At 49.0% G+C, this 23,637-nt stretch overlaps 1 protein-coding gene across 1 annotated transcript; it reads left to right on the top strand.

Annotated features, from left to right (window-relative positions):
- The first annotated feature begins 1,722 nt into the window (after positions 1-1,722).
- Positions 1,723-20,850, top strand: LOC119092066 (tetraspanin-11). Its single transcript, XM_037215028.1, has 5 exons — positions 1,723-1,758; positions 18,273-18,367; positions 19,538-19,729; positions 20,029-20,199; positions 20,599-20,850. The coding sequence occupies exons 2-5, from the start codon at positions 18,290-18,292 to the stop codon at positions 20,848-20,850; spliced, it is 693 nt and encodes a 230-aa protein (XP_037070923.1). The 5' UTR covers positions 1,723-1,758; positions 18,273-18,289.
- The last annotated feature ends 2,787 nt before the right edge of the window (positions 20,851-23,637 follow it).

The following is a 23,637-nucleotide window of genomic DNA, read 5'->3' as shown; positions in this document are numbered from 1 at the left end:
AAATAAGCAAATTGGTTAGCATTCAGGAAGGCGGCGGCCGCGACCTTGAATTCTGAAAAAATGCCCAAGGCTACACAAAAAGCAGCCATACTATCTCAGTTTTCTTCGTTATATGAAAGATACCGTCGTGAAAAAATGTGTTAATTTACATTACAGGGTCAACATTTTAAAGCTTGACTTATTTCTTGCGGACATTTCTGACCCGCGTGCACTAATCTTGCAAGTAATTGCAGGTGCTTTCAACTTTCATTAACCTGAACTTTATCGTATTGGCACAACTGCTGCTACCAAATTTCAGATAAGTCACTTGGCTAGTCCTTCAAAGTCAGAGATGACAATCAAAAAGTGTCAAGCTCACACAGGTATCCACACAAGGTCGAATGGTCACGTGTGTGTATGCACCTTCAACACGTAAACCCAATAATTATAACAAACATACATGTGCATATTTGTATACACCCGAACTATGTGTGCTTCTATCCAGAAATACCATTCAATCACCGGCCATCGTTCATCAGCCATGTTTTTCATTCCGGTACACATCATATTTCTTTACGTCAGGTCAAGGTCCATTGATTGGGACATCAATATTGTTCATAAATTGGGACATCGTTGTCCAGCTCAATATTCATTTGGATTGCGGTGAGCATCGGGCTTGAACTTCTTTCGCTTGCAGTGGTAACAAAAACCTTTTTTAAACGATAACTTAAAAGCCTTAAAAATAAAAATGATAGCCTTCAGCACTTAAAGAGAATGGTTCACGTTTGAAGATATTAAAGCAAGTATGGTATATGATGAAACAAGCTCACTTATAACTATTTGTATGATTTTTAAATGGAAAAGACTGCTCTAGTTTGCACATCGTTTATCAGATATGCTCCTCCATGCGTTACGGTTTGATAACGTCATCGTACCTTGCGTAACATTGATTAAGGGCTAATTGACTGCCGTTATATCTGGAAATCGCGCTCACGAACGCCAGATATGAACGCCTCGACACATTTTCCCCTTGCCTTGATCGCTGCATGGCTTAGGGAATGGCGTGATTTGAATGGTGTTATCATGGCGTCATTAATGCCAAGGTGACTTTAGAATCCTCTCCGATATACCTTTCCCCATTTTCGCGGGCGCTTGGCTCAGAAACTGGAGGGGCTTAGGTCATAGGAAGGGTAGGATTGTGAACAGCACCAAAAGGTGTTCGATACGGCTTTCCACTTGAACAGTGCCACTCGCCAGGAAGATCGAGTTGAATAACGGTCACTGACACTGTTAAACCCTCGATGGGTCCTTGAACTCGATCCTCTATTTAATTTGGCTAAGGACGCGTCTTTGTGCCCACTGTGTTTTGAAAAGCCTCTATCCGGTTTGTCAAACCGTGTCTCTACTGTTTTCGTTAAGCATTAAAGCTGAGATGGCCAGGGACGTCTCTGACGTACATTTGTAAGCCAGACCAGTGCAATGGCTACAGCTCGGTTAGCACAGAGTGGGTCTCCTGCCACGCCCCCGCCTAGCGCGTGAGCGGAAAAACCTACCGCCCCAGGGGCGGCGGCTTCTCCACCTCACTCCGAGCGCCACCTATCGTTTCCGTTGCTCACTCGTTGCCCCGTCTGCGGCTGGTTGATGCCCGGTGACAGATGGCGCTACTGGCGGGCCGGTCAGAGAGCCCCGCGGCAACGCGGCCGGCCGGCGCGCGCCCGCCCGCTCAGTCTGCCGCGTGCTCCACTGCTCGCCTGGTCCACATTCCGGCCGGCCCAACAGGTATGTTTAGAGGCCTGCAGTGGCCCAGCGTAGTCGTGCGGCGCCGCCTGTATCCTAGCAACGGTCTGTCACCGTGCATTCAGCATTGGTTCGGTCAGTCGAAGTGAATTTCCCGCTTGCACGGTGGTATCTTGACAACGTGCTCATTTTCCACACCGGCGATGTTTAAGGGCGTCCATTTCACTGGAATACATTGCTGGATTATATACTGGGTATGACATGTTCTGCCTGTGCTGCACGTATGGGCATGCCATAACTTTTCGCAGCTTTCGTGCCATTTTTGTTCACCCTTCATTTTCCATTTATATATAGATATATACACACATATATATATATATATATATATATATATATATATATGTATGTCTATAAATTTGTGTATATGAATGTATACACATACGTATACATGTATACACATACATTACAAATATACATGTATGTAGAAGCTGAGGCGAATACAACACGCATGCATACTCAATAAATTGAAGTAAATGTTCCTGGTCACTAGTTTTCGGGATCAAATTCCATCCTGCGTTTGATGTACCGGTGGCTCAGTTGGTTACGAGTGCATGCCTTCAGGTGCATCCAACCAAGTCGGCGTGGGTTCGAGTCGTTCCAGGCGCCCGCCATTCGCTCCAGACTGGGGTGGTCTGTGGCCGGCCGCGGCACTCGCTGTAAAAGCCTGATGGCGTCACTAGACAGGACGGACTGTGCCTAGCACTGAGGCATGTTAAGCTTTTGCGGCGAAGTTCTGCCGTTTACCTGGAATTTCCCGGCCTGGTGTTGGGATGAGGGCCCGTGCAACAAGTTTTTCTCAGCGCCGTCCCTGGTGTAAAAAAATTCATGCAATTAAGAGGCTCGCGCCAAATCTGCACGCAAATGCGCTGGGAAATTTCTTTCATGTCGTCCATGGCATGAATATGCCTTCCGGATTACCTTCGTCACTGCCCATTGTCTGAAAAGTGCAACACTCATTCATGCTACCCTTTTAATTAAAGGTAATGGAGACGTGTTTAACACAGCTGTTTTTTATTTAACACATGCATTTATAGACTGCGCTGTGACGCGGGGTGATATTTTTCCGTACAAATATAATAACAAAGATAACAGTACTTTGTTCGTCCTCGCAATCGTAAAAAATCGTAGCTTTGTGCGAGGATGCGAGGCTCCAGGCTCGGCGTCGTGACGGCCTTACTTGCGCACATTACATGATGGGATGGGCTTACTTGCCCATATTACATGATGGGATGGGCTTACTTGCGCACATTACATGATGGGATGGGCTTACTTGCCCATATTACATGATGGGATGGGCTTGCTTGCCCACATTACATGATGGGATGGGCTTACTTGCCCATATTACATGATGGGATGGGCTTACTTGCCCATATTACATGATGGGATGGGCTTGTTTGCCCACATTACATGATGGGATGGGCTTACTTGCCGCCGTAAATTGCATGCGTCGACGGTATTGTTTCTACGTTAAGAGGTCTGCCAATGCATAAAGCGCCTCATGAAAGGTGTTGTCACTGCATCAGATGATCTTCATGATTCATTATAACTAGTCGAGATGATTGACTGATGGATGTGTGATACTGGGAGATAAGCTTTGCTTTCACCTGGTCTTCTTGTCGTGTATTGATGCCATCGAGATTCATGATTCAATGTTGCATTTCATGAGCGTGTACACCTAAACCATAAAAACCGGGACATAACTCTGTGTATGTATACACTTGCAAATAACTTGGAGGGGGTGACCCCTCCCCCCTCCCTTTCAACGTCGAGTTAAATCCCCCAATGTTGCATGCAGTCAACTCACCCCTGGCGACTGATCCGTAGTAATTGTGTTCAGAAACGTTCTTTTGATATGAGATTGCAAGACTACTGAGGCCTTTTCTTGGTGCCTCCTGGTATATTAATGACCGTGCATTTCTGTTGTCTTCTGATGCAACATCGTTCCTTTTCATTGCTGGCGGCGATTTATCATCAGTTTGGGTTGAAATCTCTCGAATGTCATGCGATTAAACTAAGCCACAAATATGCTGATGGTGAGCATTTACGGGGAAGGCTCGTCTGAATCTTTCCCATGCAATCCGTAGTATTTGTATTAAACCACACGCTTTTCCAGGGACTACATACCAATATCACACCCGATGATTTAACACGCGCTGGGGCAAGGTCAAATTACCCCCCCACCCCCCCACCCCCACCCCATCTCCACCGAAGGCTTTGCCGAAATGTTTTCAGAACGGCGCAGCGAAGCCGCGCCAAATTTTGCAAAGCTGTGGACAATTGAAAACCGGATGGTCTGGCACCAGCAATTTAGATGCACCATGTAAGGTTGCTGACCTATGGCGGGTCAAAGCCAAGCCATGGTTTTGCAAGGGCAATTTCTATGCAATCGTTCAATCTGATCCAACAACAGAATGCTAGGTGAAACCACACATCTCTAAGATATTCTCTTAGACAACGCAACAATTGAATAAGCAAAATACGCTGACCTAGGGTCAGCTATAAAGGTCGGACCAAGGTCAACATCAACCTGTTTTATTACAACAGGGCATGCTGTATGGGGTAGTTTCTGGTGCTTATTTCGAATGCATTGATAACAGTACTCGTATTATACATAGTACACCTTCCATGGACTTATTAAAGGCCAGAAAATGTCACTGACCTTAGATGACCCAGGTAAACATTGGTTTTTAGAAACATACTGCCTAGCATAATCTTTGTCGTTTATCCAAATATAAAACTCAAAGCAGTCTTGTATGATTTTGGTCATCATGACCTTCAAGAGGTCAAACAAGGTCACTGACCTTAAGTGAGCATGTCACCTTTTGCTTAGAACAATCATCTGGTTCTAGGGGCCTTTGGAGATCAGCCTGGAATTCGAATTCCTTTGACATTATTTGGCCTGAATATCATGATCTAAAAACCTCAAACTTTGACCTAAGTAAGGTCACGTACAGGTCAACTCACTGTGGGAACTTTGTGCCCCTAGCTCTCCTAGCTCCTGAGATCTCGGGTCGGTCAAATTGACCCCCACCCAAGCGAAGGGTATCCAACCGGCCACCCGGGTGCGTGTTAAGCCACAAAGCCTTTTGGTTTTAATGAGCTTTAGCTTTCCTGAAAGCCTTCAACTCAAGCCAATTTTACATACATTGACTGTTTCAGACTTCCATTGAAGTAACTTTGATGCATGCGGTTCATTTCACAAGTCCAATCAGCTTATTGGCATGCTTAGTCCCACAGATTGTTAGAGTGGCCTTGGTATCAGAGTCCCAGCTAATTTCACTGTTTTGCATTGTTACTGGACTCTCCGCATAGTGCACATTAAGACACGGACCGTGCCAAACCATCAACCCATTATGTAGCGCACTCACTGCACCCAAAACCCCGCTCGCTCACCTTTGCTGTGGCCTTGCCGACTTGTGTGCCTAAGCTCCTGCCTTACAATTATTTTGCTGTTGCTGTTGGCTTAACAACTGGAGCCGAATTTCTCAGATACCGTTGCAATATGACTCTAAATTTGATTAAATTCACATCAATATAATTGGAATACGATTTGTCATGAGCAACAAACATTTTTGTGTCGGGAGTTTCACTTGCACCAAAGGATCATTTGCTGGTCATGCGAAAAGTCCCGGCGATTAGTACGCAGGGGTGAGTGCACAGTGGCGGGCCAGCAGAAGGCTTAAGGCCAATAGGCACGTCCATTTTGCAGGGGTTAGGCCATCCATATTATCGCTCTCTATTGCTTTGCTATTGGACTGTACTTTTCATGTTATAACCACATCATTCTAATTCGAGACTGGCTGTGCTGCTCAGTGTCATCGCTACGTCCCGTGTCTTGAACGGCAGCGTCTGAAATGGAGTTTCATAGTTCTCCATAGTGCTCCAATTTAAGATTTATAAGCTTCACAATCCGCTCTCGAAATATTGTCTTCCAAATACAGAACCACCAACCATATACCCAACACTGGATAAAATATTAATGGCCTGAGTTACGTGGGTGGCGAGTCAATGTTCGCGTAACGAGCCTTGCTTCGCAAGATTGGTTGATCATTTCGGATTGTGGGCACTAAGATCATTTTGTCATATGGCAACCTTATTTAACGCTTCGCAACAATTCTGGTTTCAGCGCCTTTCGCGGAACAGGATCGCGACTTCTTTAGCGGTACGCACAGCACATTGTGTACAGTACATCACATGTTCCAGCTGTGGACCTTGAACTTAATATTCGCTCGTAAAATGGAACACAGCGTGAGGTACTTCCTGCATTAGCCCACAATGTCATTGTAATGCTCTGCAACTTAACAGAACATGCGGTGCCAGTGCCTCATTGCAGCGGCGGTGAATCGCTCATTGGAACGTCGCTATTTCAGTCAGTGGGACTGTCGAATGTCCGGTACTGGGGCGGCTGGGTGTTCGCCACAGGAGGGGCGCGTGTCCAAGAGAAGCGGCCGACCAGCCCAGGGAAGGCCGCGTGTCCGGGACTGGATCGGCCGCGTGTCCGTCACACGAGCCTTCGTGCGCTCGGACTAGGGTTGGGCGCGCGGACTTCGCACGTGTCCAAGAGAAGCGGCCGACCAGCCCGGGGAAGGCCGCGTGTCCGGGACTGGACCGGCCGCGTGCCCGTCACACGAGCCTTCGTGCGCTCGGACTAGGGTTGCCGTGTGTCCATCACGGAGAGGCAGAGTGCCAGCGCTGGAGCAGCCGTCCATCACTAGGTCAGCCGTGTTTCCGGCACTGGAAAGGCCGCATGCCCGGCACAGGAGAGGCCGTGTGTCCAGCACTGCAGTGGGTGCGTGTTCGGCACTAGGGTGGGCGCACTTTCGGGACTGGAGCGGCCGCGCGTCGGGCACAGGAGAGGCCGTGTGTCCGACGCAGGGCAGGGAACCGCTGGCGCCAGACTGCAGAGCGCTTAACCCCCGCCCAGATCCGTTTTTTTCAAAACGCGGACTAAGGAAGAGTAGGTTTATGCGACCCCTGCCTTTTCCAATGTGAGATGGGTAGGGCCTCGGAAAAGGAAACAGTGGATTGGCCTCAACGACACCTTGGGCTTAGCAACAAGTTGCATATTGCTAGGTCAATAATTGATCCGAATAGGCCAAGTTAAATGTTAAATCTTCTTGAAAATCGAACTGTTAACTTCACACGCCCTTATGTACGCAGTCACGCCCGTAGCGATACGGAATTTAACAGCCATGTTTCTACACATATTTGTGATGTAAACATACATGAATGTAACGGGGTCGGTACGTCGCGCGTTCCGCGGTACCGTCGGCTGCGTCCCGTCGCCCGTGCCGGCCGTGGATCGCCGTGCAATCTTCTTAAAAGACCGCAGCTACTTGGAGTGCAGAATTGCCAGGGACATGCTTTTGATGTCAAAACACGGGCAATGAATGCTTCCGAGGCTACTGAATGTTTGGCGCGATTGCACGACATGCCGGACAGGTATGCTCCGAAAGCCTTAGAGGGGGAAGGGGGGGGCGGACAGGTATCCTCAGAAAGCCTTAGGGGGGAAGGGGGGGGCGGACAGGTATCTTCCGAAGGCCTTAGGGGGGGGGGGGAAGGGGGCGGACAGGTATGCTCCGAAAGCCTTAGAGGAGGAAGGGGGGGGGCACATGCCAAGCTGGCCGTTATTTGGAAGCGTTGGAGGCTGTACGCAGCCCGCCGGCCTCGGACCTTAAGCGTATTTACAAAACCCACCTCATTGCAGATCCAAAATCAGGTCAGCAGCTGCTGCAGGCGTGCATTCCGGCCAGACCTTTATCAATTCTACTAAACTACAGAGGCTGGTGCATGCCTGGTATGGGAAATTCACAGTCTAACTCTGCATTGGGACTGAGTGATGCAAATTTTCCTGGCAAACAAAGTGGCATTTTTGGAGCTGGCCACCAACCCCGTCGACCCGGCCAGGGCGTGCAACAGTGTTGATTTGCCCCACGCCAGAGTAGTGGAAAACCGCAACCGAAGGTCATGCCCGATCAACGCCTGGCTCACTAAGGTATCCATCACTGTCTTTAAAGCATCACTGTTTCTCAGCAGTGGATGAATAAAACTGAACTATGTAGGGACATGGAATTCGATCCCTCGGCTCGACATAACGTGATCTTACGACATAGCCTGATAAAGACCCCAGAGACCCAAGGTCGGGGGTCAAACCACATGCACGGATTACGGTTTGGCAAATCCCTGGTGCCAAACGAAAGCTCTTTAGGACAGATGTTCCCAGCCCTTGATATGTGTGTCATTCACCCAGAATGCTGTCCTGGGATCAATTCAGCGCACGGTCACGTCTATAAAGCTTACTGAGGATTTATTGATATATCATATAGCACAGCATTTAGAAGCAGTAATAAGGCAACTTTAACCCTCGCTCTGGTGGAGGTGGAGGTGGGGGGTGTAACGCGCCCTCCAATGCCTTCTGACGATGCCTCTCCGGCATGTCGTGCAATGCCGCCCAAGTTTTTGGTAGCCTCTCAGACATATGTTACGCGTATGTTCACACCAAAATGTATCCCTAGCATTCCTGGTATTTGGGGAGCGATGTTTTTTAGGAGCACTGCACAGTGATGAGCGGACGACGTCGGTGGCAGACCGACATTGTTACAATATCGGGGCCCTACATCATGAAGGTAAGCTCAAAGCACAAAACTACACACCGTTGTAGTCAGAATTAAAAAAGAACACGCCTGTAGATCAGACAAAACTGATAGCATTATTCTGCGTGGAATAGCCAGGAGAATGGAGAGATAGACGGGTTGATATTCGACCGTATGCCTCCATCAAAAAGATATCGGTAGAAAATTCACTATTTCATTTATCAGCAATAAATGAATTTGCTACCGATATTCGTTTTCATAAAGGCATATGGCCGAAATGCCAATCCGTCTATACTTCCATTCTCCTGCTCATTGTACGAGTGATAAGGCTATAAGCACTGTTTTATGTATATCCATAATACTTCTCGCAAATGCACTCAACAACTTAAGTGAGAGCACACACATCTGTCTTGTCACTGAAGAGTATGGTCTCGTGCATATTAATATGAAAAGCTAAAAAGGTTTGATTTCCAGAAAAAAATGGTACTTCACCAGTTTTGTATCTAGAATCGCAACACTTCTAAGTTATAATCCGTTGCAACATCTGTTTAGGACCAGTCTACCGTTGTCTTTATTCGCGTTGCTCGCCTTAGGTTTCGAGTTGCTCGCCTTAGTTTTGAAACGCCGTGGGGAGGGGTCGCATGGACACCTGCCATCAGTCTGCGCTATGAAGAGTGGCCAGGGCTAATGAATGAACCACGACCCAATATCACATTTGGCATGCTCGTCATGCGGTTAAATTTGTATTTGCATCAGCTTAATGGCGCTGCCCTGACATCAAAGGAAGGGAGATATCTAAAAAAGAAATCTGGCAGACATCATTTGATGAAATCATAGGCAGACGCTGCTTGCACCCACATAAAGCCAACCCAGATCTTCAAAACCTGACATCAATCCAATGGTATCCATAGGTCAATTGCCTGGCTACAAAGTACCAAAAGATCCAACATTACCGCTAGCTGGGGGGTTTCATTGGATGTGATGGGTAAGACTGACATAATAGGCTTTGCAAGGCTCCCAGGTGACACTAAGTACACGTCAACACTTTGGCCACCTTCTGCAATAGTTTTCGCCCATGATCAATGCATGGAAAACTTACCAAACCTTCAATGGTGGTAAGGCTCATGTAATAAAGTTAACGCTTATAGGCATACCTAACATAACCAGCCCTAAGGGGTGTAGCTCCACATCAAGTTTGATGGTTATCAAGTTTGAAGGCTACCCATCCAGTTTGGTGATTATTAAGCTTGAGGCTGATTGCGATTTTCATCCAGGGGTACATTTGTGTTTGTCATCCAGGGGTGTAGTCTCCTATGTTATACTCACTTTTTAGTTATCGTTTTTCATCGCTCATCATTTTTACGGCATCATTTTACGGCTTGGTCTCCCCCCCCCCCCCAAGTGATTTGGAGAAGCAACGCTCTGTCGTCCTAATTCTGAAAAGAATATGGGCCAATTATTGGAAGAAAACTACACAACGTGCATTTTGGAGCAAGGCTCAATCATTTTTCTTCCCAGCTGCCCGCATGTATTTCAGCTCCAGTGTGTTTTGCAAAACTCCATCCCTGTAGGCAAACTTTTACCGATTCATATGGCCCCACACGTACCTCAAAGTAGTATCACGCAAATCGTGCCAAACTAATGCACTTGAGTTCATATCTCAAGCACTCGTGCGCTAGGTAAACCAGCGGCCCCCGCCATCACTGGCGTCGACCCCACGCTTCCTAACATGGTATTGATCAGTGGAATCTAGTGCGAAATCCATGTAGTACTTATATCGGTGGATAAACTACTTTTTTGAACAAGCGGCACCTTTATCTGGCTCTATTAACAAGAGCACTGACAATAAGAAGCGTCTCACGCCTGTTGAACGGTCAGTCAACTAAATCTCAGACGCGGTGAACAGTGTGTAAGGCCTGCGCCGGCGTTGCTCGGCCGCTTACCCAGAGTCGCTGCTTCTCTAAGCAGCAGGAAGCTCCGGACGAATCCTTGACATCAGTCGCTCCGACGTCCTCCGTTGACCTCCGAAGTACAGTTCGGGTACCCACAAACAACAATCCTCCTAGATCGGCAGAGCGTTTAACGCCATCACTAATCAGCTACGTCCTTCAAGCTTGTGAGATTTTCACGACACGAACACAACCAACGGCCGCCCGCAGACTTGCAAATAAGCCAATTCACAACCTGTGGCGAGCATTGGAAGCCTTCTGTCTCAAATGACGGGACATTGTCAAAGGCCGTGCAGGAGACTGATCACGTCCATTGTGAGTCGCTGAGGCAGCCGCTGTTCTTACGACTAGTGATAAGCGTGGTTATTTGCTACTTAACACTGTTAGAGGTTAGGTGCACATTGGCAGGCAAATATGTGAAAGCCACTGATCTGAGGTTTACTTAATGGAATTGTCATGGTTGCTGCAGATTAAGATTATGCGTGACAGGACCAACACTCTGGTGAGTCAAAGCGATCGTGGTTGGCAAAACAAAGCTCCTGAAATTTGGCCCAGTCTGCTTTTCGCATATTTGTCACTGATCTGTAGTTGGATCAAAGGTGGTGTATAGTTTAATTGTAAAATGGTCACTGTCGTGGACATCATCTTTAACAGTCCAATACAAAATCACTTTATAAGGAGAGCACAACGACAGGTCAATGGCTGTTTCCGTGTTAGTGCGTATGTGGTGGTACGTGGCTGTTTCCTTTGCTTAGAAAAACTAAATTATGTGTCTGATTCCAGTCTTTAATCAAATGTCCTCGACGATCAGCGGCCTGGGTGCGGTTACGCCAAGCCGGGGTGTGATCGTTGAAATTGTCGAGGATGAGAAAAGGGTCGCAAAATTGAATAACAAGTTGGCAAAGTTACCGTAAGAACTCCGTATTTTTTACAAGTTGGTGGAATGCATAAAGAGCATACACCGATGGTGCGGCCATGCAGGCAAAATAGGCATGCAACAGCCTGAAGAGGTGTGGTAAGAGCGAGTGGCGTGTGTGATAGTTCTTGTCTGATGTGCAGCGCTGTCTCACCTTGGCGGCACCCACCGCCCGGGACGTTGCGGCGATATAACGAGCAATAGGCATTTTAAAGTTATGTATCGGTGGTACAAAACCATGTTTGCTATACGGCGATGATGATTGGAGCTAATACGGCAAAAGATCGCGACAATAACACCGTAAGAAGAAAGGCATTTAGTAATCAATGTACCCATCCTCGCCGGTGAGAATCGGCCGAACGAGACAGGCCGGGGCCATTCCATCGCCACCTTCACTGACGGACGGGACCTGCAAGCGTGTGGTGGCTGGCGTTGTACTGGGGGGGGGGGGGGGGGGCGGGGGGAGGGGGAGGGACCGTTCGTGTGGCGGCCAAAGGGACCGGGCTACCGCCTGTTTATAGCCGGAGGGCTAGGACGCCAGACGGCTTGAGCCGCACGCGGATCACGCATAACCGGAGGGCTGGAACGCCGGCCGACCTGAGGGCGGAGCGCACGGGCGCCTGGGCGTCCGAGCGTCCAGCCAGGGCAACTCAACGACACTTTTTGTCTGTGTGTGTGTGGTCAACTCAGTTCAGACAGATGTGCGGGGTGAGAAGCTTCAGGGGAGGCAGCTGAGGAAGAGCGTCAGTCTGTGTTCCGCAAGTGGCCCTCTTGAGTTTTGTTGTCTGCACATGCTTTGTTGGACTGTGGGAACATTTTTGACCCGACAGAGCGCCTTGCCTCAGGATACGACACACCTGTTTTGACCTTTTCAAGGAAAATTTCTTCTTTTTTCCATTTGGGCACTGGGAAGAATTGGCGCTGTGATTAGCGCTCCCACAGCTGAGATGTTTCTGGGGCGATGTCCAAGCACTGCCCTCGTGAGGGCTCGTGTTCCACTTCAGGCATCTGACACTCGGCTTGTCCCACTTCAGGCATCTGACACTCGGCTTGTCCCACTTCAGGCATCTGACACTCGGCTTGTCCCACTTCAGGCATCTGACACTCGGCTTGTCCCACTTCAGGCATCTGACACTCGGCTTGTAGTACTTGCTGCCGTATCCAAACCGCTGACATTTGAAACACCTGAATTTGATATAAATACTCTTACTTCATAATAAAAGTAACTAGCGGTGAGCATCTCTACGATCTCATCCTCCGTCATTAAACGGAGCTCAAGCGCGAAGATGGTGCCTTTAGTGGTGTTTCGGGCATAGTGCTAGGAGACTTCTACTCCTTTGCCACAAAATTCAGCTTTTTTAGCAGAGCGCTGGTCTGTGCGCAGGAATTATTTTCGTGGGCAATCCGTATACTGGTGCTTCAATTATTAACCGCATTATTATCAACTGCGGCTTTACGTTTCGGCCACCTATGTTTCGTGCAGTCTTTGGTGTAGAACGTTGCATCGGGTGTTAGGATGTGGGATGAATGAATCGCTCGGAATATGTAATATCTTGAAATATTGGCAATGGTAGTGTAGTGGTAGTGTCTGCACAGGTTCGGAGCATTTCCTGGTTTCATGTGTCTTGGTTTTTAAGCGCAATTGTTCGGTTCACCTTGCTGAGCCTTGTTCTCCTGTGTTCATAAGCACGGCTTGAAAAGTCGAGTGTTGACAGTGCAACTAATGATTGCTTTACAACGTTGTTTAAACAGCACTTCGTGGTATCTGGAATGCCTTTAACTCAGCACTACAGTTTCGAACTTAAAATCCCTCGCAAAGCATCGCAAAGCATGCATGGCATCCTTGATTGCTCGCCAGCCGTTCGCTTCTTACGCTGCGAGCTGTCCGCGGGTTCAAGCTTGCACTCCATGCAGTGCTCGTAATGCTATATGATACCAGGATTATGGCGGGATGATTATGTGCAGAAGCGCACTTTCTGGAAGGAATTGCAAGTGCCGCTTGGACGCATACAAGCTGACTGTATTTGTATCGCATAGTTATTCACAAATTTGGCATTGCACGCACTCACCGATTTGTGTCTTCAAAATTAGGTTAAGCCTCATCCACTACCTATGGATTACGGATGAAAAACACTTTTTGTTGTCACGATGTAACGTGACATTTTGTAGCCCTGATACGTTCTGTGGGTGATATGCAGGTTGTTTCCTAAAAGAAGTCGCGTTTTATTTCCCGCAAAGTCTCTACGGAAAACATGGTCTACACTTCAGACATCATGTGAACAAAAACCGTCGACTATTTTATCATTGCAGACTGCATTTTGCATGCTGTCTTGATTGAACACAGACCAAAAATCAAGAGTGCACGTTTACCTCCTGACAGAAACGATCAACCTTACCGAAAGAGAATTCAAAGATCACTGATGTGTTTCTCCAACTAGAAAAGCTGCTTAAGCTAAAGAAACCAATTATTAATGTCGAGACTGCGGCGAGCCGACTTGCTGGTCAGTCCGGATGTCCCACCACTGAATTGGAAGGGTTCGAAAAAATATCTGGTGGCATCAGGGGTTTCTCTTTCTAAAATCAGCTGTGGGAAGGGGCTGAGTTGATAAGGTTGACCTGATTAATCCCTAAAATGATACGTGGTCCCCAATTTTGGCTACTTTGGTTTGCGTCCCAGATGTCAAAATGAGAAACAACTTGAGGTTGTTTCGTTTGGTTTTAATGGAGCGGATCGCCGTGGACCAGACAGTCGTCCAGCCAGTCGCTCGCCCGCAGCAGGTCCACCTGTGGGGCATCCTGGACCACCACGGGGCTCACCTGGAGTACTTGCCACCGTTCGACGGGTGTGGAATCACTGGTGACCACCGCTGTCACTGATCGTGTTTTGGCATCTACTTGGCAGATGTACGGCATAAATCGCGATTGTGCTACAAAAAATTGCCACTTTTGAGGGAAACACGAATTAACTTTTACCTACGCCACACCGTGCCCTTAAAAGTTGCCACATTTCGCAGCAAATTGTTTTTTGCCCCATTGCAGGTGTTATATATGCAGCACAAGACAAAACAAACAAAACATTTGAAGGCTTGACATGATAAAAACATCAGGCTGCTACAGCATGCTGTGAGGCACGAGACGGAGGAGCAGCCAAAAAGGGGCTCCCCTTAGCCCGGATTTCCTTCTATTTCACCATAGATGGCTCCTGACAGTAAGTCAGTCAGCGTGACGCTTACCCACCGAGCTTTTGGTCACTCCCTTAAGAAAATCCTTGCTTCGCCTCTGGTACAAAATGAACATGATACATGTAATTAGGTGTCCAGGCACCCAGTGCACAAATAGTTAGACCATTCCTCCACATTTCTTTGGCTAAGCATTCTCTTTTTGCTCATATGCCTTGAGGAGCTCAGGGAGGCACTGTGGGGAGGGTGCAAGTAAACATAGGAGTTCCCCCCCCAAAAGTATATGAAGTATGCCCCTGTATGACACAACCAGTGAGCTTAAAGCCTCAAACCGCCGGACGGCAACTTACAAGCGCCTCAACCGTCCCCAACCGCGCCTACGCGCTGCGCCCAGCTTGGTGCTCTGGCCCCGGCCCGGCCGCGACAGGGCGGTCGCATGCTCGGGCCGGTCGAGCCGTCACTGGTCACGCAGAAGTGAGCTGGCCGTTCACCGTAATGGGATTAGGACGTGCACCATCCGTGCCGAACGTGGCCACGCCCTGGTCTGGCTACGACGTGCACCATCCGCGCCGAACGCGGCCACGCCCTGGTCTGGCTACAACCTGCTGCCGACATGTCAGGGCGGTGCGATATCGAACGGACGGCTCGATTCCGGGGCTCCCGCACGCGCCTTCCCCCTAATGCGCCGTATACGCGCGGATTATGCGTGCGAAGGGAGACGTCCTGGCTCGTGTAGGCTTTTGAAAGTGCGACGTCACCGTTGCTGGAACTTGTGGAAGGCAGCCAATGCCGTATGCAATGTTGTGCATGTTTATTTCTCCGGCGTGGATCATTCAAAGAGATTGTGTCTGTTAATACAGCTTGGGTCAGGAGGGGGACCCGTTGCAGCATGCTTTTCCGATGAATTTGGTGCATTTCCTTTGCAAGGAGTGTTCAATTTGCGCTGCAATGTTTCATCTAGTACACACGCTGTTTGAGGCGAGCACGTGGTATGTGCATTTTCATTTCGACAGCGCTTTGTTCCTTAGCACTACGACGGAAGAAAAGCGCGAGCTCAGAATATCAGCTGCGTGAGATTTCTTGTGATCGAAAAGCTGGTTTTTACCAGCAGGTACTGCGGATCACTCTAGACAAATCTTCCTGTTATCATATTTTGATCGTTAGTCGTGAAATCTGCTCTCTTAGTCGAGGAAGAGCGGCTTCTACGAGACAATGAATTCATGTAATTGGGATTTTGTCTGTATATATATATATATATATATATATATATATAGCCAAGATCAAGATATAAATATATACATATATTAATCAACCAGTAGAAGCGCGTGTTTGCAAATGCTTCAGCAGTTGTAGGTGTTTGACTTGTTCTTGGACAATGTATCGCCTGTTAAAAAATTGTTGTGAAGATCTGCAGCATGATCATTCGCATTGCTTGTGCTACTAATTTAGCCGTTGTCTTTCGTTTGGGAGCAGTTTGGCGAAGCCCAGCAGCAGTGGGGTAACGGGTAGGTAATTTCCGCAATGGCGATAGAGAGCTGATTGCAGTGAAATATGTGTCAAGGAATTTTCCCCGCGATACACGAGCATGGCTCTTACATCTCTGGCGTGCTTTGGCTGTACAGTTAGAGGCAATTGCTGGAGGCGGATGTGGGTGTGTGCATGTGTGGGTGGGTGTGTAGGTGTGGGTGTGGGTGTGGGTGTGGGTGTGGGTGTGTGGATGAGTTTGCTGGTGTCCTGTGACACGCATGGTGGTATTCGGAATTATATTAAGTTTATATGGCTCAGTAAAGGAGAGAGTGTACGCCTGGCTTTGAACGGATGGCCAGAACGTTTAGAAAACCAAAACATTTGTTGCATTGCTTGCAGGCATTGCATGCCAATTCAGATGCCCTGTGGACGCTGCACTAATCCCTGTAAACAGCTGGAGCTGCAGCGAAATGAATCACGCCCCGTGTATGGTGTGATGGGTTGAGCGCAGATCTCAAGTCCTGCATTGCTTACTAATGTTGCCAAAATTCTAACCGGGTCTGAGTTCCCTAAATTCAGGTCATTGGGGAGTGTAAATAGTAAAATTTTAATTCATGTAAGCTCTTAAATTGCATGTCCACATTTTAAACGTATGTGCTGAATAAATGTGTTTTTGGCTTCAGCCGTGGCAAAGGCAGAGGGGCGCAGATAGCACATGCTCCCTCCCCCTCGGTCCTGAGGTTTTGAGGGCCCCTTCGAGCCCATGGGACTGGCAATTAATGGTCTATTTGAGGACCGGAAGGACCCGAGGGACTGAACGGAGGTCGCATTAAGAGCCCTCGGGCCCTCAAATGTTTATCAGAGAGCCCTTTACGCCGATCGGAAGCCCGCTGAGTCGATGAGGGCTTCTGTCAGTTAAACACTGCCGGTACTGAGCGATCGCCTTCGTTTCGGTCGTGGCCTGAGGACCCAGTTTCCAAGGACAGACAAGTCAGGGGCCCCAGCTTACATAAGGCAGGGCCCCTCTGTCAGTGGGGGCCCCTATGTCAGTGGGGCCCTGTGTCAATGGGGGCCCCTGTATTAATGAGCAGCCCCTGTGTCAGCCAGGGCCGCAGAGTATGGTTAGCAGGGACCCTGCATTAGCAAGAGGCTCGATTCAGCCAGGGACAGTGTTCGAGGGGACCAGAAGAGGGGCCAGAAGGGCCTTTGGGACCGAAAATGAGGGACCCGATTTGAGGGTCCGAATCGCCCCAATAGCGCAAACGGCCGGCTGGAGGTCATAATAAGAGGCCCAGGCATGCGGGCCGGGTCCTTAAAGGCCTGTCAGAGAACCATGTGTGCCGACCGGGCCCCCCGAGTCGCTGAGGGCCTCTGTGTTTGTCAGGCATCACCAGAAGCGAACAGTCTCCGTGTATCATTGGGTCTTGAGGCCCACTTCCTAACCTGGGACAAGGCCGGGGCCCGCGATTTACGTTGGTCGGGGCTCTGGATCGATAAGGGGTCATTTCATGTCTGTCAGAGGCCCGGAATACTAAAGGATGAAATAATTGCTTGGACACTTTTCTTCGTCTAGTGGGTGAGTATTAAAACAAAAAACTAATGGGTTAGTGTCGATGGTAACGCACCAGAACCAGATGATGGCGGAGTGTTTAAACCATCCAGTTAAAGGCGTTTTGGCTTCTTTTTCAAAGTGATAAGTCTGGGCTGCGGCGTGGTTTCGCAAAATGTGTTTTGGGAGCTAATCAGCGAAAAATAGTTCGACCTCCCCTCAAAATGCGTTAGATATTTTCATTCCCAGTTAAGGCCCACTTTCCTCTCAAAGTTGAGAGGCTTCAGCGCCCAAATAAGCAGGAAACGACACCCTTAATGATGGGCAGCAAGCTGTCATATGCTTAAAGAGGTTATTCTGCCTCGTTATATGTTTACTTGTGTTAAAATTCTTCTTTGAGCGCAAAACGCATTTTTGCCATCCAAATCCGCGAAAAAACACAAGAAACGATCCTGACTGATTATTTCCAGAAAATACTTAAACCCGCCAAGTCTCCACGCGGATTTGTCCTGAACTAGACGTTAAATAGGCACTTTAATGCTCTTTTAACATCGTGAATTATTTTCACTTTATTTAGTTGAAAAAGTTATACTTCTTGCAAAATAAAAACCATGCTCTCCTCTTCTCTCTAAAAAAATGCTGACCTGGGCATTAAGCACAGGGTGCTCTCAAGACCGTTTAAAAAAAAATGTAGCACCGTCAATTAATTATTGGATAGCGCTTCGTCATGGATACCTTACCGTTATCAAAATCATGTCGCTACGTTGTTTTTTAGCATTTCGTTCCCCGAATATGCATGATTTTGTTATTTCCTGTTTAACGTGATCTATCCGTCGCTTTCAGAACCAGCTTCTATCAGAATGGCAGAAGGAAAGCCAATGGAAGGCTGTGGTCAGTGCGTCAAGTACCTTCTATTTATTTCCAACTTTCTAATCCTGGTGAGTGCTACGTGCGCGCATTTCGTCAGTCTGGTGCAAGATTGCCTGATATTGTGGCGAATACGAGCCGTTGGTCTCAGTGCCCGACCCCGCCACGCACCAGGGCATCGAGGTTTAAGTGCCTTTAAGGCACTCTTCAATTTTGAAGATCGGCAGTGCAGCGTGGTGTTTAAAGTAAAGCCAGAACTCGTGCTTTCAAATCAAGTGTTTATTAATCGTTATGTGTGACCTCAAAACAGGTGGAGAGACCATCCAGTGAAAGTCGGAGGATCGACAACACATCGAGAGTGAAATGGAGCGCAGGCAGAACAGGAATGTCGCAAAATGCATGTGGTTTCAGGTCATTGACCCTCTGTCGGTCGCCTTTGGCCCGCTGTTCACCACAGGATTTACTGTGGTGGCCTCGGGCAAGGAAATGTATTCTATGTTTCCTGCCTGCTGCGATGGTGAATGGGATTCACGAGGTCTGTTCTTGGACACAGATGGTATTTGCGTCTCGCGAGATGTTTCAGGTTGTTTTACTTTGATTTAACGTGTACAGCGAGAATTGTCCATTAGGAAGAATCTACGTTACGTTTAATAATTTTGCTATTTAACCAGTCTCGAGTTGTGCGTTGCGGGCTTTGTAAAGTATGCTTAGACATCTGCTTAATGTATGCTTAATATTTAGAGGCAACTACCATATGAGAGGGGAGGGAGATGGACAGAAGAGAGGCAAATAGGGGCTATCCATTTTTCCTATTCATGATCTTGGTACTCACCGTCCGAAGTCATGTTGCCGCGGCGGGTGACGGCAGGCAGCTGGATGTGGGACAGCTCGGTGTGCCGTGCACCAGCAGCCGCTGAAGGGTCTGACTTTCCCCTGCCGCCGACAGCTGGATGTGGGACAGCTCGGTGTGCCGTGCACCAGCTGCCGCTGAAGGGTCTGACTTTCCCTGCCGCCGACAGCTGGATGTGGGACAGCTCGGGTGTGCCGTGCACCAGCTGCCGCTGAAGGGTCTGACTTTCCCTGCCGCCGACAGCTGGATGTGGGACAGCTCGGTGTGCCGTGCACCAGCTGCCGCTGAAGGGTCTGACTTTCCCTGCCGCCGACAGCTGGATGTGGGACAGCTCGGTGTGCCGTGCACCAGCTGCCGCTGAAGGGTCTGACTTTCCTCGCCGCTCGGACAGCTTGGCGGGGCGGCCGTGCTGGCGGTCGGCATCTGGACGGTGGTGGACAAGTCCGAGTTTGAGAAGCTGTTCGGCACCGACCTGTACGCCTCGTCAGCCTACATCTTCATCCCCAGCGGTGTTGTGGTAGTGCTCATCTCGTTGCTCGGCTGCATCGGCGCCGTCAAGGAGGTCCGCTGCATGCTGTTTTCGGTAAGCAGGTCCTCAAACGCTGGCTGCTGCGGATTGTCGATGATCCGAAGCACAATTGCTGGCCTTGTAAAATATAAAAGCTGGAGCATTTTACCATTCCGAGCATCTGGTTTTAGTGACGAGGCTTTTTGAAGCAGACTTGATGGCCAGACAGTTTCGGTGTTGTTGCATCAGCAATATATCAATGCCGAGTGGCACTACTGAAAGTTTTCGCTTGGAGGGGGACGGTAAAACGCATCAGCACTCATTCTCCGCGGTTAGCCCGTGACAACCTGCTGAATACTCGCCGTTGTCCGCAGTACTTCACGATCCTGCTCGTGATGTTCGTGGTGCTGTTAGTGGGCGGCATCGTCAGTTACGTGTTTAAGCAACGCGTGCAGGATACGATTGAAGCACAGATGATGGTTTCCCTGGACGAGTACGAGACGAAGCCGGCCATCAAGGACGCCTGGGATGCGGCACAGACAACGGTATGTCAGGTGTGGAGGACGTGCCTGGTCTGACCTGGTTCATAATGGAACCCGGCCGTTCTGCTGTGTCGCGATCTTGGATGTCTGGAATCTCCATGGCTGCTCGTGCGCAGTATTATTTCTGAACAAAGAAGCAAACATTGCTTGGCCTTGGCTGCCTCCCAAAGAAATAAATCTTCGGTGAAATGTATGGATTCTAACAGATTTTAATCGCTTCAAACTAAAAGCACCCTATATGCAACAGGGATTAGGGGCTCTTGTTCGCCACAGGGTTGATATGCTTTTAACTGATATCCATGTTATCCCGGTTGTGACTGCTACATGGGAAGTACCGCACGTGTGTGGCCGTGCGTGCGGTGGTGCGCTCCCTGACGCACTCTGTGCTGTTCTTTTGACCAGCTGGCGTGCTGCGGCTTGTCGGGACCGCGCAGCTGGAGCGGTCACCTCAGCACGCTGCCCGACTCGTGCTGTTCCGGCCCGGCGGCCACCTCCTGCTCTGTGGCGCAGGCGCACCAGCTCGGCTGCCGCGACCGGCTGCAGCAGTTCGCGCTCGATCACGCCTCCATCCTGGGCGGCGTCGGCGTCGGCATCGCTTTTGTCATGCTGCTCGGCATGGTCCTCTCGCTGGTGCTTTTTAAGATGATCAAGTGAAGGCTGGTGCTGTCGCACAGGCGGGAGCTTAGAGGGGGGGGGGGGGGGGTGCAGGAACGGTCGAGTCTGCTGGAGGATCTCCTAGGCCTTCGCGGAGATAGTCTGGCTTCCTGGAGAATCCCACTCGCTCGTGGCGAGGACGTTTTCACCTCTCAGTGTCCGATTGCAAGCTGCGCGAAACTTGCTCTCATTTGCCATGATCTCTTTGAGTAGGTTTAGTGGCTTAATGTTTCAAGTCTGTCGTGTTTTAGATGTTGATATGTTGTTTTGTGGACTCGCCCAACAAAACCCACCCAGATGTCGGCGGCCCGGGCCTTGTGTGGACGGCATTCTGGTGGGAGAACTGCTGGTCCCGTTCGGGATGAGTTGCCCTGCTGTCACGCGGGCAGAGGTTTGAATACAAGTGACGGTGATGCTTTTAAAACATTACTGCGTGCACCTCACGAGCATCGTTCATATAGGAAGACGGCTGCCAGTTTCAGGCTCGCCGGTGTAGATCGTGCAACGTAGCTTGCAAGCGCGATCAGAGCACGACGCCTTCCTGGTCACTGTGGAGAGAGGGGTCCATTTACCGCGTTCTCATCTTATCGATTTGTCCCGCATCGTCACTGCGATAATTGTTTTTATATCTGGACCTGCGCCTGGTCTAAAATGAGAGAGCATGATTAGCACCATTTTGACAGTCTTGGCCTCATTTAGACATTTCAACGACGGCTTGGCGATAGTACGATCGGCTTCTGTGTTTGGAGTCTATATTGAACAGCCGTATGATGGAGATCAAACAGGCCAGTGTTGTGGTCGCGCTGTGGGTGTGGGTGTGGGTGTGGGTGTGGGTGTGGGTGTGGGGGTGGGGGTGGGTGGGTGTGGTGTGGACCTGTACGGCGCTGTTCAAACACGCACATCCGATGGGTTGGTAACCAAGCCATGTGATGTGTTTCCGGGGCTGAAGGATGCGATGCTCATGAGGTGCCATCGCTGCCATGGCGTAGCATGTGAACATATCCTGTCAAGAAGTGCTGGGTCAATAGTCTGCAGTCTGGACATTATGTATCAAAAGTTTGGACATCATATCGGGTGTAACGTGTATCTGGGCAGTTTATTCTAAATCATATCGGCATATATTATGCGCAGCTGATCTGGCCAGTGTGTGGATGCTCTTGCCACTCGTCCGTCATTTATTACCCCATGGTAAGCGTCAGGTTGCATGCCATCTCATTTTGCCACAATGCAAATTGAAAGGATCTTAAGGTCCATGAAGATTTGCTCCATGTGTTTCATGTGTCAATTACTGTCATTCTCGCCATTACCTTAGTCATATTTTTGCGACGTAAGTAATGTAGGTAAGCAGGCAATTTGGTGCAGCGTGGTTATCGTGCAGGCAAGAGGTGTTTCAATTTCCATTCCCTTCAGATTGCTCTTTGTGATGTGGTGTAAAGCACTTGCACTGTTTTTCATGAATACATAACAGGACATCCAACACTGTCTTTTGACCCCTCGCCCTGATTGGCCGTTTTTCGTACCGCGGAATGTTAAGATAACGCGGTCTGATACGGAGCCTGATGGGGCGCTGGCGCTGGCGCTGGCGCCTGGCGGTCTGATACGGGGCCTGATGGGGTGCTGGCGCTGGCGCTGGCGCCTGGCAGTCCGATACGGGACCTGATTGGGTGCTGGCGCTGGCGCTGGCGCCTGGCAGTCCGATACCAAGCACGTCGGGGTGCTGGCGCTGGCGCTGGCGCCTGGCAGTCCGATACCAAGCACGTCGAATAATATGTATACATTATTTTATATTATATTCTATGCGATCGTCCACAAAACCCGACTCAAAAATTGAACGCGGGTATTGTGCTGGCAGCTGATAGTACCAGTCATACCGAATGCACTTATTTACAAACGTCCAGCTTAATTATACATATTTTTCCGGGCTGCCATATCATGTCCCATCACTCCACGTGCAGGCGTGAGGCCGCTATGTAATTTCTCGGGTGCTAAAAATTTCGTCTTGTGCCAACGTAATAAGTTTGGGGATGCTTTAAGGCCTTGTATAGTAAGTTGCAAAATTTTAGGCTGTGTAAAAATTATGCCCACTTCACCCCCAATTCTGAATCTATTTTTCCTGTTGTTGAGGACGAAGTGACTCCCTTTGTGCTACATGCAGGGGCGCAGCCATGGCCTTGGAAAAAGGAGATTACACCGAGTCGACAAAGAGCCCCCTTGATGTGAAACGTCCCCGTCCCCAAAAAGTCGCGTGATATGGCCCAGTTGTTGATGTAGGGGCATGGTTTTCTTCGCTTCACTTTGTGTTTACCTTGTTTTACTGGGGCGGATGCCAAACGGCATCATGATATCTACTCTGTATGCTGAAGCCAATCAGCTGAAGAGCTCAGGTGAACGATTGCATGGGGGTACATCAGCATCGCTCTTCATTTTACAAGGATTCAATTGACTCTTTTTAAACTAACACCATTCAGGAGATTTTCCAGAACAACTTTGACATGGTTATGCAGCTATTGTAGACCCAATGAACGCAGATTGTAAATCGAAATGAGTAAAATATATCTTACGTGGCCATCCAATGTTTACCTGGAAAAGCTCAACGTTCAGCTAGAATAGATAAGAGAGATGATTATAACACAAAGTTTCGAAAATACGTGCTCACAACTCGCAGCGACAAAAACGTCGACGCCCGGCGTTGCAGTCTCCGTACGCAGCGGCTTATGTTAAGTGGTGGCCAATGAGTAGATGAAAATGATCATCTGACGCATCTGAAATAGGAACCATTGAACGAGT

The sequence above is a fragment of the Pollicipes pollicipes genome, unplaced genomic scaffold (assembly GCF_011947565.3).
Source record: "Pollicipes pollicipes isolate AB1234 unplaced genomic scaffold, Ppol_2.1 Scaffold_3447;HRSCAF=4054_pilon_pilon_pilon, whole genome shotgun sequence".
NCBI classification, from domain to species: domain Eukaryota; kingdom Metazoa; phylum Arthropoda; class Thecostraca; order Pollicipedomorpha; family Pollicipedidae; genus Pollicipes; species Pollicipes pollicipes.
This window is presented reverse-complemented; position numbering and strand designations above follow the sequence as displayed.

Bases quoted from the DNA above. Each gene is read 5' to 3' on its own strand.
- LOC119092066 (XM_037215028.1), top strand. From the start codon at position 18,290: ATGGCAGAAGGAAAGCCAATGGAAGGCTGTGGTCAGTGCGTCAAGTAC. The intron at 19,730-20,028 runs GTAAGCAGGTCC...CGTTGTCCGCAG, and splicing joins TCCGCTGCATGCTGTTTTCG to TACTTCACGATCCTGCTCGT. The intron at 20,200-20,598 runs GTATGTCAGGTG...TCTTTTGACCAG, and splicing joins GGGATGCGGCACAGACAACG to CTGGCGTGCTGCGGCTTGTC.